An 18,236-nucleotide genomic window follows, 5' to 3' on the forward strand; every position below is an offset into this window, starting at 1 on the left:
TTATGATGCTTTGTACAATATTTTGTGCTACAATGAAACATGTTTCTACAATGGTATTTGAATATATTTCCTTCTATTATGCAAATCTTCAATTATGCTTTCACATCACCTTGTAGATAAATAATTGGTGTGGCATTGCAAATTGTATAGCCTTTTTAAGTCTATGAGATGCCTTGTTAGTGACCATATATCCCCTTTGACGAGACCTAAGCTTCAAGTAAAAAACTTCTCACTATTGTGGTTTTAGATTGGATTGATTATTAAGGTTTCCCGGATTTTGGATTTATATACTCAAGTATGGCCCATTTGGTTGGTGGAATATGATTTGAGAATTGGCATTCAAAATCTTGGATTTGAGATTCTAAAATTTGAAGTCCAAATTACGATTGCCAGAATTTATATTAGGACCATTTGGTTCAAACCCAAAAATATTTGATATTCAAAATTTGTTATTCCAAACCTGTTTTTTTCAAAAATATGAACAAGTGATTGAGAAGATAAATATAACTGTTACAATGATCAGAACAAAAAGTCTCAAATTTCTAATCTCAAAACTTGAAAAACAACAATTGATAGCAGATTATTCAGAAGGTACTAACTTTCTTCTCCACATTTTCACCTCGAATTGATAGATACAATAGTTTTAAATTGGACTAATTATTAAAGTTTCCAAGTTTTTAGATTTATATACTCAAGTGTCTTTATTCAGAAGGTACTAACTTTCTTCTCCTTATTTTTGTCTCGAATTGATAGATATATTTAATTTTAAGGGAAGAGAGAAATTGCTTCAATAAATAGAAATGGAGTTTTGGAAAGGCAAAAGAATTTAGTATTTTAACCTTGTGTACATGTCTAATATGCATCTCATTCCTTTTTAAGGGAACATAGGTATTTATGGCTCTTCTTTCTCAAAACATAATTGTTAATTTTAGTTATTCTTTAATTTTATAAAATCGTAGTATCATAAAATTATTAATTTATAATATTATTGGGTAAATTAATAGGACTGAACAGTGCAAGCACTAATATCTCCATTGTATTACAAATTAATATATGAGCCTCAATGAAATTTTAACACCTAAATTAAAGTTGCAGGCCTAAACAGTATACCATCTAATATCTTCATGCCATTACAAATTTATATATTATCTTCAATGAAATTTAAACTTCTAAATTATGAAAGACATCTATTATAACAGATTTCCACAGTCCATGATAATATGTTCATGCTTCTGGATAAGATTGTGTGTGCATTTTTTTAACATCAACATTTTGGATCATATACAATGACCCATCATCTCTTTACATTCTCATCTCTCTCATCCTGATGATAGATCATTGTATATGATCCGAAACATTGATGCTAAAAAATGCGCACAAAATCTTTATCCAAAAGCATGAACATATAGAAGACATCATCAATGTCTTTCCTTAATTATAATCATATATGAATAAAAGACGGAAACTCCTCTTTCTGTGAATTTAATTAAAAGTTACGAATAAATCACTCACAAATTATGGCAAATGCTTCTCAATTTAAATCCTCTTCTTTTTAATCTGCATACGATCCAAACGAGGCATCTATATTTGCATTTATTCAAACCCTTGTGAAGGGTCTTTGCTTTCTCCTGTTTTTAATCTGCATACGATCCAAATGAGGCAGCTATGTTTGCACTTATTTACAACCTTGTGAAGGTCTTTTCTTTTCATTTGTTTTTCATCTGAGGGCTGTGGCGGCAGAAGAATGGATCATTATAGCCATAGTACTCCCAATAGTAAATATGATTTTAATTCATTTTCATCAGTCTTGTGTTTTCAAAGAAATAATTCTGTTTCATCAGTAATAATTTTTAATTTTCTGAAATTATCGTTTTAAAAATTCATTTCCCTCCCTACTATTTTCCAATAAACAGTCATAGCCATAGGGCTCAACAGTAAATATAGTAGGAACTTCCTTTTCATCAGAATATTTTGTTTTCACAGAAATAATTGTTTCAACGGTAATAATTTAAAGTTAACTGAAATCTTTGTTTCAAAATTTATTTTTCTCCCTGCTATTTTCCACCACTATGACCAACAAGGTTTTAAATAAAGTCTCTTTAATTTTAATAAATAAATCTAAAATTCCAATTTCAGAAAAAGATTTAAAGCCTTGAAAAAATATTTGACTTTATTGGTCAACAAAAGTTTTTTATTAATTTCCTTCTTCAGCCCCAACGCAAGCAAGCGGGGAAGTCGGTCGACTCAGATGGAACTAAACGGTTCCATAAGTTTTCCTAATTTCCTAATGATAACAGGGATATGAATCTTAAATAGGGGGAATTATCATTTTTATGAGTATTATCTATTACAGCAACGATACTAACAACCAGAACATCTACGGAAGAGTGAATTCATCATGATTGTTTTGCTCACAGAGGAATATACTCAGCCGGACGATCTATGGATGATGATAGTAGGGAAATACCAATTATAGACATGGATATCGTCACCATATCAAAACCGGATGGAAGAAAACATAGGCACTGGGTATCTGGAGGTGTAAGGCTAAGAATGAGTTATTCATACTGACATACATATACACAATGGGCGAATGGGAAGGCATTCCGCTGTGTTTAAATGCTACTTCACATTCAAAAAATTAGATTCACCAAAAGAGACTATCGGTGAATAGCGCTGCAGACGTAAGGAAATGAGATAATAGGGAAAATTAATAAGAGGTTGACTGGAAGGAAGTCACGCCACAGGTAGAACAAACAAAATATGCAGAATTATTCTACACATCATTATCTGAAATCCCTCCGACACATCATAATAAGGTTTTGATATAAAAAAGATCCACTAATTATTGTATCGATTCAGATATAAACGATCCATCAGAAGTTAATTGTAATCGCATGATGGTTAAACATATATCTATTGGCATGGCAAAAGATCTAATCATAATTTAACAAGAATTATAGTACCGGCAAAGAATCCTTGGTATGGCGAGAGAAACACTATCATTGATCTTAATAATTCGTCGGAAATCTTATGAATAGAGGAAGATGGTCTCAGTGTAATCACAAATAAGTATAGTGACATTGATAGCAGAAATCAAGTCGCCAAGAACCAATGATAATGATTTAGTATCAATCTTGGTTAAGAAATATTCATCGCAAGAGGTGTTGTTTGAATATATTAACATACATGGATATTATCCTCATACAAAATGTTATGATTAAGATCATTATAAGGAAGTTACTAATAATCTAAAGTAATCACAATACTAGAGGATGATAACAAGGACATTTCCTGTTAAATAACAAACTGCAAATTAGTAGAAAAAAGTTGAACATGGTGAAAACATCTATACCAAAATTCGTGCATTGACTTCTGAAGAAACCAGTCTCGCCTCCTATAGCTCTGGACAAGGGACGTTACATCATAAAGGCATGACTATTAATAAAAATAATTTTCGTTATCTATTGAAACCTTAGCAAGCAAAACAAAAAATGTTATGATTGGGTCTTCATCAGAATTAATTGCACAAATGGATGTTATAGTAAACTTGCCTACTGGCAGCAACTAACAAGACTGTTATAAACTCTTCCTGCATCCTCTATGCAAAATTCATGACATGTTTCAGGAAAACTGTTCATACGGGGCATGTGTACAGAAAATATAAAGCAATATTGAAAAAAGTAAAATGCCAGACTTTCAGTAAAGGCCTCAAAATTGTAACACAGAACTACACTACATTCTAGATCTCGTACCAAGTCGGGAAAAGTTTGACCATTTAGGAAATTATATTTTCCAGGCCCAAAAATTAAGCTGCAGCAGTTTGAGCTGAATTCCGTTTTTTGGCCTCTTCAATGATAGACAGCTTGACACCTTTGCCCTTTGGTAAAGATATCCAAGGCTTTGTGCCCTTTCCAATGGTGAACACGTTACCCTGTCGTGTCGCAAATTCATGCCCAGCAGAATCCTGGATGTGAATAATCTCAAAGCTACCCTTATGCTTTTCCCTGTTCTTAATTACTCCAACACGGCCTCTATTACGACCTCCAGTAACCATTACAACATTACCAACGTCAAACTTGATAAACTCTTTGATCTTGCCTGTTTCCAGATCAATTTTGATGGTATCATTGGCCTTGATCAAAGGGTCTGGGTACCTAATGGTACGCCCATCAAAGGTATTAAGATAAGGGATACCCTTATCACCAAACTGAACTCCACGAACTTTGCAAAGTTTATACTGCAAAGAGAAGAAATGAATTCAATACAAATTAGTTGTTACATACGTGTAAACAATGCAAGCACGAAAGCACAAGACCAAATTTTATCAAGATTTCTGTCAGTTCAAACCTCACTGGTCTTTACCAAAGTTTCATGTTCCATAACTAGTCTTGGCTAAAGAATCATAACAATTTTTGCAATTCTGAACTTGACAAATTGAGTCAGAAAAATAAATTATATCACCTTTGCTTCCTCATCCTTGATTGAATGCAGTCGGAAACGGCCTTTAGCATCGTAAAGAAGCCTAAAGTTCTCGTTGGTCTTTGCAATAGACACAACATCTGCAAGAGAGAAGATAAGTTTGGATAAACAAAGTTGCATTCTACAATAGGAAAAATTGCCAAGGTTGTTGGTACCCTCAATATAGTAATCATGGTCTAAGACATGTAGAAAGGGATATTGAAAATCAGATCACTGTACACACCCATGAATCCTGCAGGGTAGCATTTATCAGTTCTGACTTTTCCATCAACAGCAATTAGTCGTTGCATTACAATAGCAATGACTTCGCGGTATGTTAGGGCATATTTTAACCTATTCCTCAGAAGGACCACAAGAGGAAGGCATTCTCTTCCCTTGTGAGGACCAGCTGAAGGTTTAGGTGCCTGCAAAAGTAAAAACAATGCCACTAAGAACCACATCAGTTAATAAGAAAAAATATATCTATCTGAAATTTTACATTTACTCCTAGCAATTCAAACACCTGAATCAGCCTCAAACTTCACTAAAACTTTTCAACTTACAAAAGCGCCACCAAGTTTGTCAAGCATCCAGTGCTTGGGGGCATTGAGCCTCTTCAAATGTTTCTTCAATCCACGAGCCTGAATATAAAACAGTGTACCATACCAAACATTAGAAACCTTCAGAAATAGTACATCTCATCTAATATTAATAAATCATCCTATACACATAATAATCACGGCTGACCTGTATACACAAATTAATGTCATTTATATAACCAAACCAACCTACTCGTATCCTTTCAATATAGTTTGACAAATTTCGGCTGTGCTCTCAAACCAAGAATTCCTAAGATAATGTATATTAAGTTATTAACCAATTAAAATGCAATTCAAAGTTAATACTACCATACAACACATTTGTTGCAATTTCAGCTGAGAGATTTGTTGGTTTGTTAAGTGTTGTACCTAACATGTCTTTCGCTGAGGTTCTAAACACATGTTACTTTACTTAGGGACCACATAAGAATCTTCCTACTTTCGCTGGTATTATCGTATTATCACTTTTCCACCTCAAGTGGGACTTCTACCTTTGGTGGACTTATCACTTTATCAATTTTCCACCTTTCGTGGACATGTTGCACAATCGCCTTTCCATCTTGAAGGTGGCTCGCCCCTTTAATGGACAGGTGACATTTTCACTTTCACTTTCCACCTTTGGAGGGTGATCTAGCTTTAGTGGACCTCTCATACTATATCACTTTGACATCAGGTGGGTAAAATACTAAAAAATTATCACTTTATGTATCATGTTAAAAGATTAAGGCACTTGTCATGATCTCATGTCTCACCTTGGTCTATTTAACCAAGGGATCTCCAAATATAACTGGTCTTCTTGTTTAAGGAAAGGTGGGAGGTGTCAACCCAAGTGGTGTTTAGGGAGTTTTTGCCCTACTATTTTAAGGGACCCTATCAATTTTATGGCAGGTGTGGAATTGGGTTTTGATGGATGATTGCTTACTAACTCGTTTTGCTCTTCTGATCTGATATCAGTTACTCCAATTTTGAGGGACTCAACCAAACCCTTCCATGTTATATCTATGATACAATGACTCAATCCCCTTTGCACGCAGGGGCATCTCCTCTCGCCAGGATCAATACCCACTTCTTTCTCAGATGTTTCCTTTCCAGTACTATTCAATTCAATATAACATATTTACCATTTTCCTTACTGGTAAATACCTTAGGGTGTTTATATTTACATACTAGGTGTGCCCTTTTGCCTTGTAATATTTTTTGATTGACTAACAAGGGAGTCAATTGGGGCCCTTACCAAGATACCAAAAAAGATCAACAAGAGGCTAGAAAAGCTCATTGGTGTATACAAATATTACTGAAGCTTGGCCAATATGAGTTTGTGTTGGGACATTTAGTCTTGTAACATTTGGCTATGGAGGTACCACCCAAAATCTAGTGGCATAATAGAAAGCACAATAACAACATATGACTAAATAAACCATATTCTCATCAAGAATGGAGTAATTATATTGAATTAATTGAATTGAATAGTACTGGAAAGGAAACATCTGAGAAAGAAGTGGGTATTGATCCTGGTGAGAGGAGATGCCCCTGCGTGCAAAGGGGATTGAGTCATTGTATTATAGACCTTGGTCTATTTAACCAAGGGATCTCCAAATATAACTGGTCTTCTTGTTTAAGGAAAGGTGGGAGGTGTCAACCCAAGGGGTGTTTAGGGAGTTTTTGCCCTACTATTTTAAGGGACCCTATCAATTTTATGGCAGGTGTGGAATTGGGTTTTGATGGATGATTGCTTGCTAACTCATTTTGCTCTTCTGATCTGACATCAGTTACTCCAATTTTGAGGGACTCAACCAAACCCTTCCATGTTATATCTATAATACAATGACTCAATCCCCTTTGCACGCAGGGGCATCTCCTCTTGCCAGGATCAATACCCACTTCTTTCTCAGATGTTTCCTTTCCAGTACTATTCAATTCAATTAATTCAATATAATTACTCCATTCTTGATGAGAATATGGTTTATTTAGTCATATGTTGTTATTGTGCTTTCTATTATGCCACTAGATTTTGGGTGGTACCTCCATAGCCAAATGTTACAAGACTAAATGCCAACACAAACTCATATTGGCCAAGCTTCAGTAATATTTGTATACACCAATGAGCTTTTCTAGCCTCTTGTTGATCTTTTTTGGTATCTTGGTAAGGGCCCCAATTGACTCCCTTGTTAGTCAATCAAAAAATATTACAAGGCAAAAGGGCCCACCTAGTATGTAAATATAAACACCCTAAGGTATTTACCAGTAAGGAAAATGGTAAATATGTTATATTGACCAACACTTTGGGCTTCTCGCCCTGTAGCTTCTTTCACCATTAGTAAATGGTGTAGCAAACTAAGCGAGCTTAACCCTGGAGGTAACTCCATGCTTAAGTGCACTTGAGTTGAAGTCCTACTAGAATGGGTAACCTCTAAGGAAGGCCTGGTGCTTCACTCCTATGAGTATCACATACATATAATGAGTGTTAAGTATTCCATTGATTCTCATGAGAGACAAGTTCTTGTGAAACACTCGTCAAGAAACATGGTCAATGAGATTGACTCCAAAACTACACAGTTGAATACTAGTGCAATACCGCAATTTGACTTGATGTGGAAAATATCTGCTACTTGACAAGAAACCTTATTGTTTCTCCTATTATTCTGACAACTTACAAGGATATCATAAGAGTGGGTTAGTTTAGGCATGTATAGGCAATCTCGTTAATATATTTTTGTAAGGGTTATAGATCAATCTAGAAATCCAACACACAAGGTTGGTCTTGGAAATGAAATCCCTCATAATTGTGACCAAGAGCCAATATGTTTCATTACTAGAATGGGGATGTGCTTGGAGTTTTATTAAATTTGTATTGAAAACTTAAACCTGATAGAACAGATAGAAAGGGGAGAATTAGAGGTCTTAGAAAGATTGTAAAAACTTACCACATTGAAAAGCCCTAAATTACTATTCCTTAAATTCTAATCATTGTAGAATTAAAAAACTTTAAGAGTAAGAACTTGACAAGAAGTCCCAGTGGAAACTTTTTTTCGATATATTCTATGACTCATTCACCCTGCACCCTCTACCTCCACAAAAAAGGAAAGAACTGTGATGTTTTTGAATCAGTTCTTGAAATAATTGGTAGCATATTCCAAAATAAGAACAAATGTAGTATTGGAGTGTCATCTTCATGTGAAGCAAAGATTCAAATGTATGATTGGATGGATCACAAGACCAGCCAAAATGAAGATAAACTTTGAATAGTTAAGGTTGTACAATGATATAACTAATTTATTCATTTTAGACAGGTCAAGCGAATACTACATATAAAACCCATAGTTAGTAACTGCTTAGTGACATTACCGGACCCATATTGACAACAAAGCACTCCCATTAACATCTGAATCCAATCAAATACAATCAAAATGCCAATTCTTCCAACTCAAAAGAAAACTTAATTAAATTAATGCATGCCTTTACAAAGTTGTGTGAATGAGAAAAATGATCAATTAACCAGAAGCGTTAACATTGTGTACCTAGACAAGAAGACACAACCAATGATGCTAAAATTCTTTTAAGGGATGAGATTGAATTATGTTGGTACTCCTTTGGGAACCCTTTACATCACTCAGCCTTTCCAATGCTAATATGGAGAGGTAGGCCCTCCAACCTTAGAACTACTTAAGTGGAAAATTACAAGAAGACAATGGATCCAAAGGGTTAGGTGGGAACAATAAGGAGCTATGCCACATAAGCTCTAGTGATCATAGCTCATCAGGTATTGGTAATCCCAATGAGGCACAAGGGTAGTATGCATTTGTTCCCTACTACCAGCCATTGACTTTGTTGCACTTTCTTTCACCGTAGGCTCTCAATCAGAAAATGCAATTTAAGGATCTACCACTGGGAATTTTCTTAGTTGCCAATTCGTGAAACGAATCTGATTCGGGTACATGAATCGGATCCGTGGATTCGGGATTTTTATTTTCCCAATAATGATCCGTGGAGGATTCCTGTATATATATGCATTATAAATTTATATATACTAAAAAATAAGAGAAATATACATAATTCTAGAACTAAATAATTTTGTAGTATGAATCTATGATTCTAGTATGCATCTATGAATCTGCTATACTTAATTGATCTATTTTCACTATTATAAAGAAAATCAGCACATTCATGATTTTATGTTTTGGTGCCTTGAATTGCCACGGATTCGTGTTGGATCCTCCAGATTCATGCTTGGAGGGCCGTGGATCCTCAAGGATCCACAGGCAGAATCAAGGATCCTGCCCGGATCCTCAAGGATCCAAGCACGAATCTGAATTGAGATCCGGCCTGTCTGGGACAAATTTGGCTACTAGGGGTATTCTTAATCAACCACCTCCTATGGTACATGGGGAATTATAGATTGCATTTGTTTATTCAATAGGGACTGAATCTGCGCCTGCAAATGAATCCGCAACCAATTACATTCCCCTAATTTCCCAGCTGGGCTATAAATTGTTTTGTCGTTTAGCACCCTATGCTTCATCAGAATAATGGGTAACATGCATTCGTGGAAGGAATTATAGTTGATAAAGGTATCCTCGTTTTGCAAGAAAAACACTCCCCTTTGCACCTAAGTTGCTCCCCTAAAGCAAATATTGTTACTACTCATTCTTCCCACTCAAATATATTTTACCAAATCAGACCATGCACATCTATCAGGAAAATGACCATCAGAATCAACTTTGCACAATATAGATCTGTCAACATAAACAATTATAACTTCAAGAGAGTCCTATAATACCATAAAGAAACATCGCTTTCAGACACACATAAAGAAAATATGAAAAAACAGACAAAACCCATGCAAATCAAAGGCCCCAAAACAATATCACCTTCCACCAAACGGAAAACAATAGCACTTTCCCCAATGCACAAATTGTTTACCTTGGAATTTTGTTTGGCTATTTTTGACCCATCAATGGTATTTAGTAGTAACTATAGAAAACAATCAAAGATTCACTATCATAAACCATTAACCTAAACTGAAAGACCCATTCTACCAAAAGCTTATTTTCCCACGAATATCTAATATAGTCGGGCATGCTTGGTCTAAGACAGAGTTATAATGATATTTTGCCTCAAATGAGTAAAGAGTTGCATTTGATCTTGTTAAACTTATGGTAACCATATATATGCATCAAAGAGCCAAAACTTGGAATCGGCAAGGTCAACTCGACTCGTGAGTCGAATCGGAATCAGTTACAAATTGGCTATTAATTGGCAAAGTGAAAAAACCCTTGAAATTTAGAGATTTTAACAATTTAAAACTTATCCCATGCACCCTTTATAGAATATAACTTTAAAACACTATAACATCATCAAATAGAATTTAACATACATATACAAAGAACATAAATGGCATTCCATCACATACATAAAATTTAAATTGTAATTTGTAGCTGAAGTTAATAGAAAACATAGGATCACATGACATAGATATATAGAATTATAAATGTTGCCAAATCATAAATGTATGTAAGACGAAGATCAATAAAACCAATGACATCAAATCATAAATGTATGTAAGACGAAAATCAATAAAACCAATGACACCAAATAGTAAATGTATGTAAGATGAAGATTCATGAAACGTATGTCCATCTATAAGCAAAATGAAAAAACAAGTCTATCTGCTCTAAGCTCTAACTAAAGTCTATCTCTCACTTTTCCTCTCTTTTTGTCATACTCAACAAGTAGAAGGCCTTTTAAGGCTATAAGAAAGAGAAATGTTTTAAAAAATTGTATTTTTTTATGTTTTTAAGTTTGCCTAATTGGGCTGCCCAAATTTTTGAGCCATTTCATACCAATTCATGTGCAAAAATAGGTGATCCGAATCACTGGCTCAGGAAAAATCACCCATTGTGTTTCGAATCGCAAAATTGCCTGAAATACGACAATTCTGGGATCTCTGATATTCATAGAGCATGCTGACTTGAGAATATTATTTATCATGCGGGATGATAATACTTGTGAGCCAGACTAATAAAAAATAGTAATATGCATAAAACGAGATCAGTGTAATAGAACATAAAGTGTGTTATACTATTGATCAATTACACATCACACATCATGCACCAGGTATCTACAGGTGTAGCTTTAAACATTATAGAAGATGCAATGTATCAATGGTTATTGCATCTAGATGACTTAGTTCACAGTCACACTAAATGAGTTGTGTATCAAAAGGAAATTTATCTAATCAAAAAGGGGTGTTGAAACTGTGAAATAGGAGGAGATATTTAAATAATAAATATCATTATTAATCAATGCAAAAATCACTAAATAATTAAATATTACAGATACACTGACAATTGCTGATAATCATGGACTATCTAGGGTACTCAGTCGGAAATCCGTACTCTAGCACCCCCAAGCACATTACCTTTCCAGGCAGCAGACTAACACAGTTTGACCTTCAAAACTAGGTAATGAACAAATATTTTCATAAAACTCATATGATTCAATTAAGAAATTTACAACTAAAGTTTTGGGATTTATAAACAACAAATGATGAGAGCCACATTCGTTTCTGAAAAACAAAAGAGTCTCAAACCCAGAAAAGCAACAGAAATTTAAAACCCACCTCACGGGGTAGCCCTCGAAAGTGCTAAAAACTCATACTTCAGTACACCCTGAACCATAAAGCCCGATAAAACGTATCCTACAAAGCCCAAATTCTAAAAACCACTCCATATCTCCGCAGTCACGCCTCAAATGATATGCTTCAAGTTGAAACCCCATCCGATTAGCCCAACATTCACACCCTAAACCATAAAGTCGCCATTTAAAGCCTAGCCCGTATACTCAATTCATCCAATTTGAACTCGTAACACCACTCAACTCCAAAACGGAATTTAAAAGACCTTTTAAATAAAAACCATCTATTAATGCAGACTTCTGCGAAAAAAAATTGCAAGCCTCCAACCGATCCTAACAGTATTTGATGACTATTTATCAAAACACAGCATTAAGATTTCAAGGTGTTTGAGATCGAGGGCAGTATAATCACAAATAGTGTAAATCGTTAGGGACAGCATTTATGGTATGAATTCATCAGTTCGTAACTCAAGAACCGAATAACGCGCGTAAATATAAAATTGTTAGCTTCTCGTACCATTGACGCTGTTCCTAGTCGCTCTACTGCTCTCGCTGCTCCGATTCTCTAGCTCGAAACGCACCCCTCGCCGCCCTAGTGAGAAATTTTGTGAGATTCAGGTTTACCGTAGTGTTTGTGAGTTCCAAATTCGTGGAAACCTAAAAACCTAACTAAAGAAATTAGCAATCTTATATTAGGGTGCGATTGTATAGAAGAGATATCTAAAGTGAGTGAGAGAAAAATATTGGTATATTGTTTTTTAAAAAACTAGATTATTTAATCTATTATAGATCAATCTTTTATTTGAGAATTTATTATAACATTAAATTATAATTATAACATTATCTTAATTTTAGGCCAGTTCAAATACAGTTATAATTATAATCATGACATTAATCTAAACAATTATTTTAATTTTAAGAATAATAAAGACTCTAACTATAACTATAAACTATCAATAGTGGCATGTTGTGATGATTAAGTTGTTGTGCTGTTATCCTTGTCATCAAGTTTCTAATCTAATGGGGATGAGGTCTCCCGGCTTCATTGGTTCATAGCTCCAGGTCAAAGCGTTTACCAATCTTTAAAAATAAAAATAAAAAGCTATAACTATAAAGTAGTTTATTCCTAAATTTAACTTCAATTGTAAGCTTAACCCTAATCAATAATAGTAATCATGATGTAATCTCTTACCTTAACCATAATTCTTACATTAAATTCTATGGACAAAGCTAATGCAATCGTAATTAGAAGCATAATTCCAATTGAAACATTAAACCCAAATTCCAAACAAGATCATAACCCAAACTCTAAACCCTATCATAATCCTAACCATGGTGTAAACCTAAATCATTTTACTAACTCAAACTCAAAATCTTAGCCCTGACCATCATTACACCTATTATAAAAATCTTAAGCCTAACCATAATCATAGTCCTAAACTTTGAAAATAATCCTAATGATAATAGTAACAAGTAAAACTTAAACTAACCATGATCTGAACTATAATTGTAACCATACACCTAGAACATAATCATTTTCTAACCATGAACTCTAACAATAATAAAAAACCTGACTCTAATCATGATACTAAAAATAATGTAACCCTACTCATTAGATGTTATTTATTAGTTAATAAATTTAATTTTTATTTTAAAAAATAAATCAATAATAAGTTATTTTTTATTGGAGCTATGAGTCAGTGAGGCCACAAATTTGGGGAAGCTCATCCCCTTGAAACCAACACCTCGGACCCGTGTGTGCTCAGGAGGGACACTGAGCCTGCGAGACGCAAGAGACATACACCCAACATGGATCTAGCACAAGATCTACAAGCACTCCAAGACCAGTGTGGGTCTAACAGTTGGATCGACATGAACACTGTTATCTTCATCTTCATCATACTCATGTGGTTTTTATGTTCAACAACAACTCTCATCCCCAACTTTCATCAATTAACTTCGACTATAATTCTTGTGAGACTTGAACCATGTACTTACATTGAACAATGATTCCTTCAAACTCTCCTTAAGTCGTACAACCCAATTCTTTGTTGTGCTCTATTATGCTCTGTCAAATACCCGTACTAGTATTTCAACTGTAACTTGCGTTGTATTGTTCGTACACATCTGCGCACTAGCATACGTCATCATGATACTATCATAAAGCTATCCTCAATTGTGCATAAGCTAATTGAAAGTGTGTCATCCGTACACATCATATATGTCTCTGTGCTGCTGTAAATTGTCTAACACAGACAATTTTCTAACTCTAAATGCATAAATGAAATGTTGAATATATGTTGCCATAAATGACAACACTCAAGCATTTAACTTTACCACACATATTAAATTGTATTTCTAACTATAAACATACGAAATCAAGCTAAAACTATAAACATAGCCCTATAGCCCCAATCATATAAAAACTATAAATTCAACTATAAAACTAACCATATTCCTCAATCTAGCCTCAATTTGAACCTTAACCCTTATCCTAATTAAAATTCTAACTCCAACCATACTATTAACCATGACATAACTCCTTATTTTAACCATAATTATAAACCTAAAGCCTTTGGCAGTTCAAATCCAACCGCAATTGTAACTAGAACCCTAACCAAGCATTAAACCTTGATCATAAAAAAAATTACAATTCTAAATTTAATCCTAACCTTAACCATTGTGTAAACCTGAGCATTTATTCTAAAACCTTGATCATAAAAAAAAATTACAATTCTAAATTTAATCCTAACCTTAACCATTGTGTAAACCTGAGCATTTATTCTAACTCTGACGATTGTGTAAACTTGAACTTGTTAGAGTAAATAATTAATTATTAATTATTTATTCTATTTACTTAAGCTTACTTAGGTTAATGCATTTATTTAATATTTTGTATTCAATGCATATAGTGGTTAGTTGTTGACAACACGAGAGTTTGTTCCCTTCTAGCATGTTCCACCTTTTGTGGATATGTGTTGAGTTGTCAAGCTTATCTTCTACCACCTTCTAGCTTGTTCTACAAGCTTCCATGAGCTTTTTATAAGCGGGCTCTCCCTCATTGTATTTTCATAACATTATCACATAACATTGTGCATATTGTAAATACATTTTCTTCTTGTGTTTGCACATATTGTCTCTCATGTTTGTTTAGGGTTTTTCCCTTGCTCCTCGCTCTTCCTTCCTTGGCTTCTCTTTGACAAGTTCTCCATGCAGGTGATCTTGTGCATCTTCGGAGTTGGCTTTCCTCAACTCCAACATGGTATCAGAGCCTTCCTGCTGCTACTTCATTGAAGAAATTTTGAAGCCATGATTTGAAGTCACAAACCCTAGTTTGTTTGTGCATTTTTTCTTCAAATTAGGGGATCAACGATTTTTTGAAGCACATTGGGGCCAAACAGACATCACCATTGGATCTGGAAGGCCGTTTGCAGTCAGGATTCATATAAAGCTTGTCGATTTTGGAGACAAAGCTTTGGGAGGCAAAAAAAAATTTAGCCCTACAGACTACCGTACGGACTGTACGGAGCTTTTCGGTAATTTTTTTAAAATAATTTTTTAAGTGGCGCCGCCCAACGGCCATCGCCCGAGCGCGGCCCGCAGCGGCGATCGTAGGTAGTGCCACCGGTCCGCCGCCCAAGCTGCTCTTGGCCCCTGCTCCGCTACAGCGCCTCCTTTTTCGGTGGCGCTTCCTCTGTCATCGGTGGAGCCTCCTCTTTCCGTCGCTCCGTCTCTGATCTCGCCGCTCCTGGCATAGTCAACGATAGTTCAGCATCCTATCGCCAGCGTGTTCTGCCACCTGTGCTGCTCTGTCAACAATTTTTCGCAGGCTGCGTCTGTGATTTTTTTGAATCAGCACGTGACACGTGGCACAGGCGCCACGTGGCACATTACCACGTGGCCCCTGCCACGTCATCTCCTCTACCACGTGGCCTCTTTTTTTGCAGCGACAGCCTGTAAGCTGTCAATTTTAATGCTGTGACTTGCTGACATCAGCATGATGTCATCAGACCTTACATGCACCTCTCCTGATTTTGTTTTGGACCTACTTGTGGTTTTTTGGCCATAACTTTTGCATATAGAGGTATTTTTTCGTGTGTAGGTATTTTTAAGTTTTGATGCTTTTTTATTGCCCGTTTTTTCAATCAAAGTCTGAAGTTCTATTTTTGACTCCGGCAAGCATATCTTTTGCGTCCCATGCCCATTTTTTGAAAACTTTCTATTTTTGGAAAGCTGGTTCTGTCACCTTTTCAGAAATGTGATCCTTTTTCTAGTTTTTTGGCCCATTCTCTTTCTATCATAGTTTTGGCATTTTTGCTATATGGTGGATATTTTGAGTATTTTAGGCCTGAGGATCATTTTCGTGGCATGGTTTCTCTTGTTTTAGGTTGTACTTTCTTTTTTATCAGCTCATTTTCAGTTCTGATCATTGTAGCTATCTTTTTTAAGCACTTTTATGTATCGCACTGAGCTAAAGTGCCACTTTTGCATTTCGGGGATCATGAACGTTGTTTTGAGTCAGTTGTACTTGCACTATTTTCATAAAGAACCATGGGGGGGATAGTTGTTTGATGTTTTAGGTCTTCTCCCTTTGTCAAGTGAGTGTCCCTTCTACGACATTAGCCCCATGTAGAGTCAGTTTGACCGTGTCTTTATAGGTGTTTGTACCTCTTTTCCTCTCTCGTCGTTCTTGGTTCATCTGCAGGAGACTTTGGCCCACCTTCTCAGTTGCCTGTCATCACACCCCGTCTGTATTAAGGGGGGGTTATGATGTTGTTCTAATGCATCCATGGTTCGATGGTTCGATAGTGTGAACTATGTATTCAGTGGTTGATCCTATATACAAGGCAATTGTAGTGGCTGGCTACCTATGCATTTCGGTGAGACGAATCATCTACCATATAGACATGCTCGGTTCGTGCCTTCTTCTTCCATGGAAGTTCTTCAGATCAGTAATTTGGCAGGTTTGCGGCTTCTTCGTGCTTCAGTGATGCTTCTTCATGATCACTCCTTGTTCCTATTTTAAAGGACATTTCCCTAGTTGGAGACTTCTTCAGTTCTTCACTAGGTTACCTCTTTTTGGGGGAGGGTTTTTCCCACGTGGTTTTCTCTCTTTCCCCATTTACAGAGGTTGCATTTTCTTGCATTGTACTTGGGTACCTAACATGGCCTCGTTGCCGGGACCCATTCTGCATTCATCTTAGTTTTGTGAGCTTAAGGCATTTCCCTAAGTTGCATTTAAGGGAGGGTGTTAGAGTAAATAATTAATTATTCATTATTTATTCTATTTGCTTAAGCTTACTTAGGTTAATGCATTTATTTAATATTTTGTATTTAATGCATGTAGTGGTTAGTTGTTGACAACACGGGAGTTTGTTCCCTTCTAGCATGTTCCACCTTTTGTGGATATGTGTTGAGTTGTCAAGCTTATCTTCTACCACCTTCTAGCTTGTTCTACAAGCTTCCATGAGCTCTTTATAAGTGGGCTCTCCCTCATTGTATTTTCATAACATTATCACATAACATTGTGCATATTGTAAATACATTTTCTTCTTGTGTTTGCACATATTGTCTCTCATGTCTGTTTAGGGTTTTTCCCTTGCTCCTCGCTCTTCCTTCCTTGGCTTCTCTTTGACAAGTTCTCGCATGCAGGTGATCTTGGACATCTTTGGAGTTGGCTTTCCTCAACTCCAACAGAACTCTCATCCTAAACCTAATCCTACATATTAACTCTAGTCAAAATCCTAACTTTGACAATAATTACAATGATGGTATAAACCTTTTATCATTGTTTTAATCCTAAATAGTAATCTTAACCCTAATAATCACAATAATGGTTATGTAAACCTTAACCATGACCATGATCTTAATTATAATATTAATCATGATTCCTAAAATATATCATGACTCTCAATTCTAATTCTTGTTACACTCATAAAATCCTTATCATTTCATACATTTTGGTTTTTCCTATCTCCAAAGTCAAAGTTGAACTTGAACCTTCATTTCATCTCAAGTTCAAATTCAGGTTTAAGTTAGTTGTATAGAAGTTTTAAAAGTAAAGATCTTCTTTTGATCCTAGGACTCTTCAATTGACAATCCATTAGTTTGAAGAGTTTAAGTTGAATTTGATATCGAACCTTTCAACTTCAACATTATGTTTACTGACAGATTGTAGCTCCACTTTTTCTACAAGTCTTATTCAAAAAAGGAATTTAAGTGTAAATATTTGAAAACTGTACATAATGTCATGATCAGATGTTGAAAGCATGATGACACTGACAATTGGGAGGCGTGTGTCAAAGTACAAGTCATCATTGAACAAAGTGTGAGTACAAGCTGAGGTCATTCAAGTGTGAGATCGTGTGCCAATTTGACAAGAGCATTTAACTGAAAAGACTAACATGTATTGTCAAATAAATCTTCCCATGGATGTATTAATGATTTCACATTCTCGTATTTATTCATGATCTCTCTCAAAATTGTATCTTAAGTACCAATTTCTTTGTTATTTGTCCCTAACTTGCTATTCTGTAGTCTGGA

At 35.3% G+C, this 18,236-nt stretch overlaps 1 protein-coding gene across 1 annotated transcript; it reads right to left on the reverse strand.

Moving 5' to 3' along the window:
- Positions 1 to 3,441: 3,441 nt before the first annotated feature.
- On the reverse strand, positions 3,442 to 12,352 carry LOC149580445 (small ribosomal subunit protein eS4z). The gene is made up of 5 exons (XM_089790985.1): positions 12,211 to 12,352; positions 5,025 to 5,102; positions 4,706 to 4,886; positions 4,465 to 4,562; positions 3,442 to 4,240 (listed from the first exon to the last, which is right to left on the reverse strand). The coding sequence occupies exons 1-5, from the start codon at positions 12,211 to 12,213 to the stop codon at positions 3,809 to 3,811; spliced, it is 792 nt and encodes a 263-aa protein (XP_089647111.1). The 5' UTR covers positions 12,214 to 12,352; the 3' UTR covers positions 3,442 to 3,808.
- Between the last annotated feature and the right edge of the window lie 5,884 nt (positions 12,353 to 18,236).

Source organism: Cupressus sempervirens, chromosome 1 (genome assembly GCF_028749045.1).
Source record: "Cupressus sempervirens isolate cs-2001-9-10 chromosome 1, ASM2874904v1, whole genome shotgun sequence".
Taxonomy (NCBI): Eukaryota; Viridiplantae; Streptophyta; class Pinopsida; order Cupressales; family Cupressaceae; genus Cupressus; species Cupressus sempervirens.

Excerpts from the sequence above, each read along its gene's own strand:
- LOC149580445 (XM_089790985.1), bottom strand. Across the intron at positions 4,887-5,024 it reads ACAAACTTGGTGGCGCTTTT|GCACCTAAACCTTCAGCTGG; the intron begins GTAAGTTGAAAA and ends TTACTTTTGCAG. Across the intron at positions 4,241-4,464 it reads TCAAGGATGAGGAAGCAAAG|TATAAACTTTGCAAAGTTCG; the intron begins GTGATATAATTT and ends TTCTCTTTGCAG.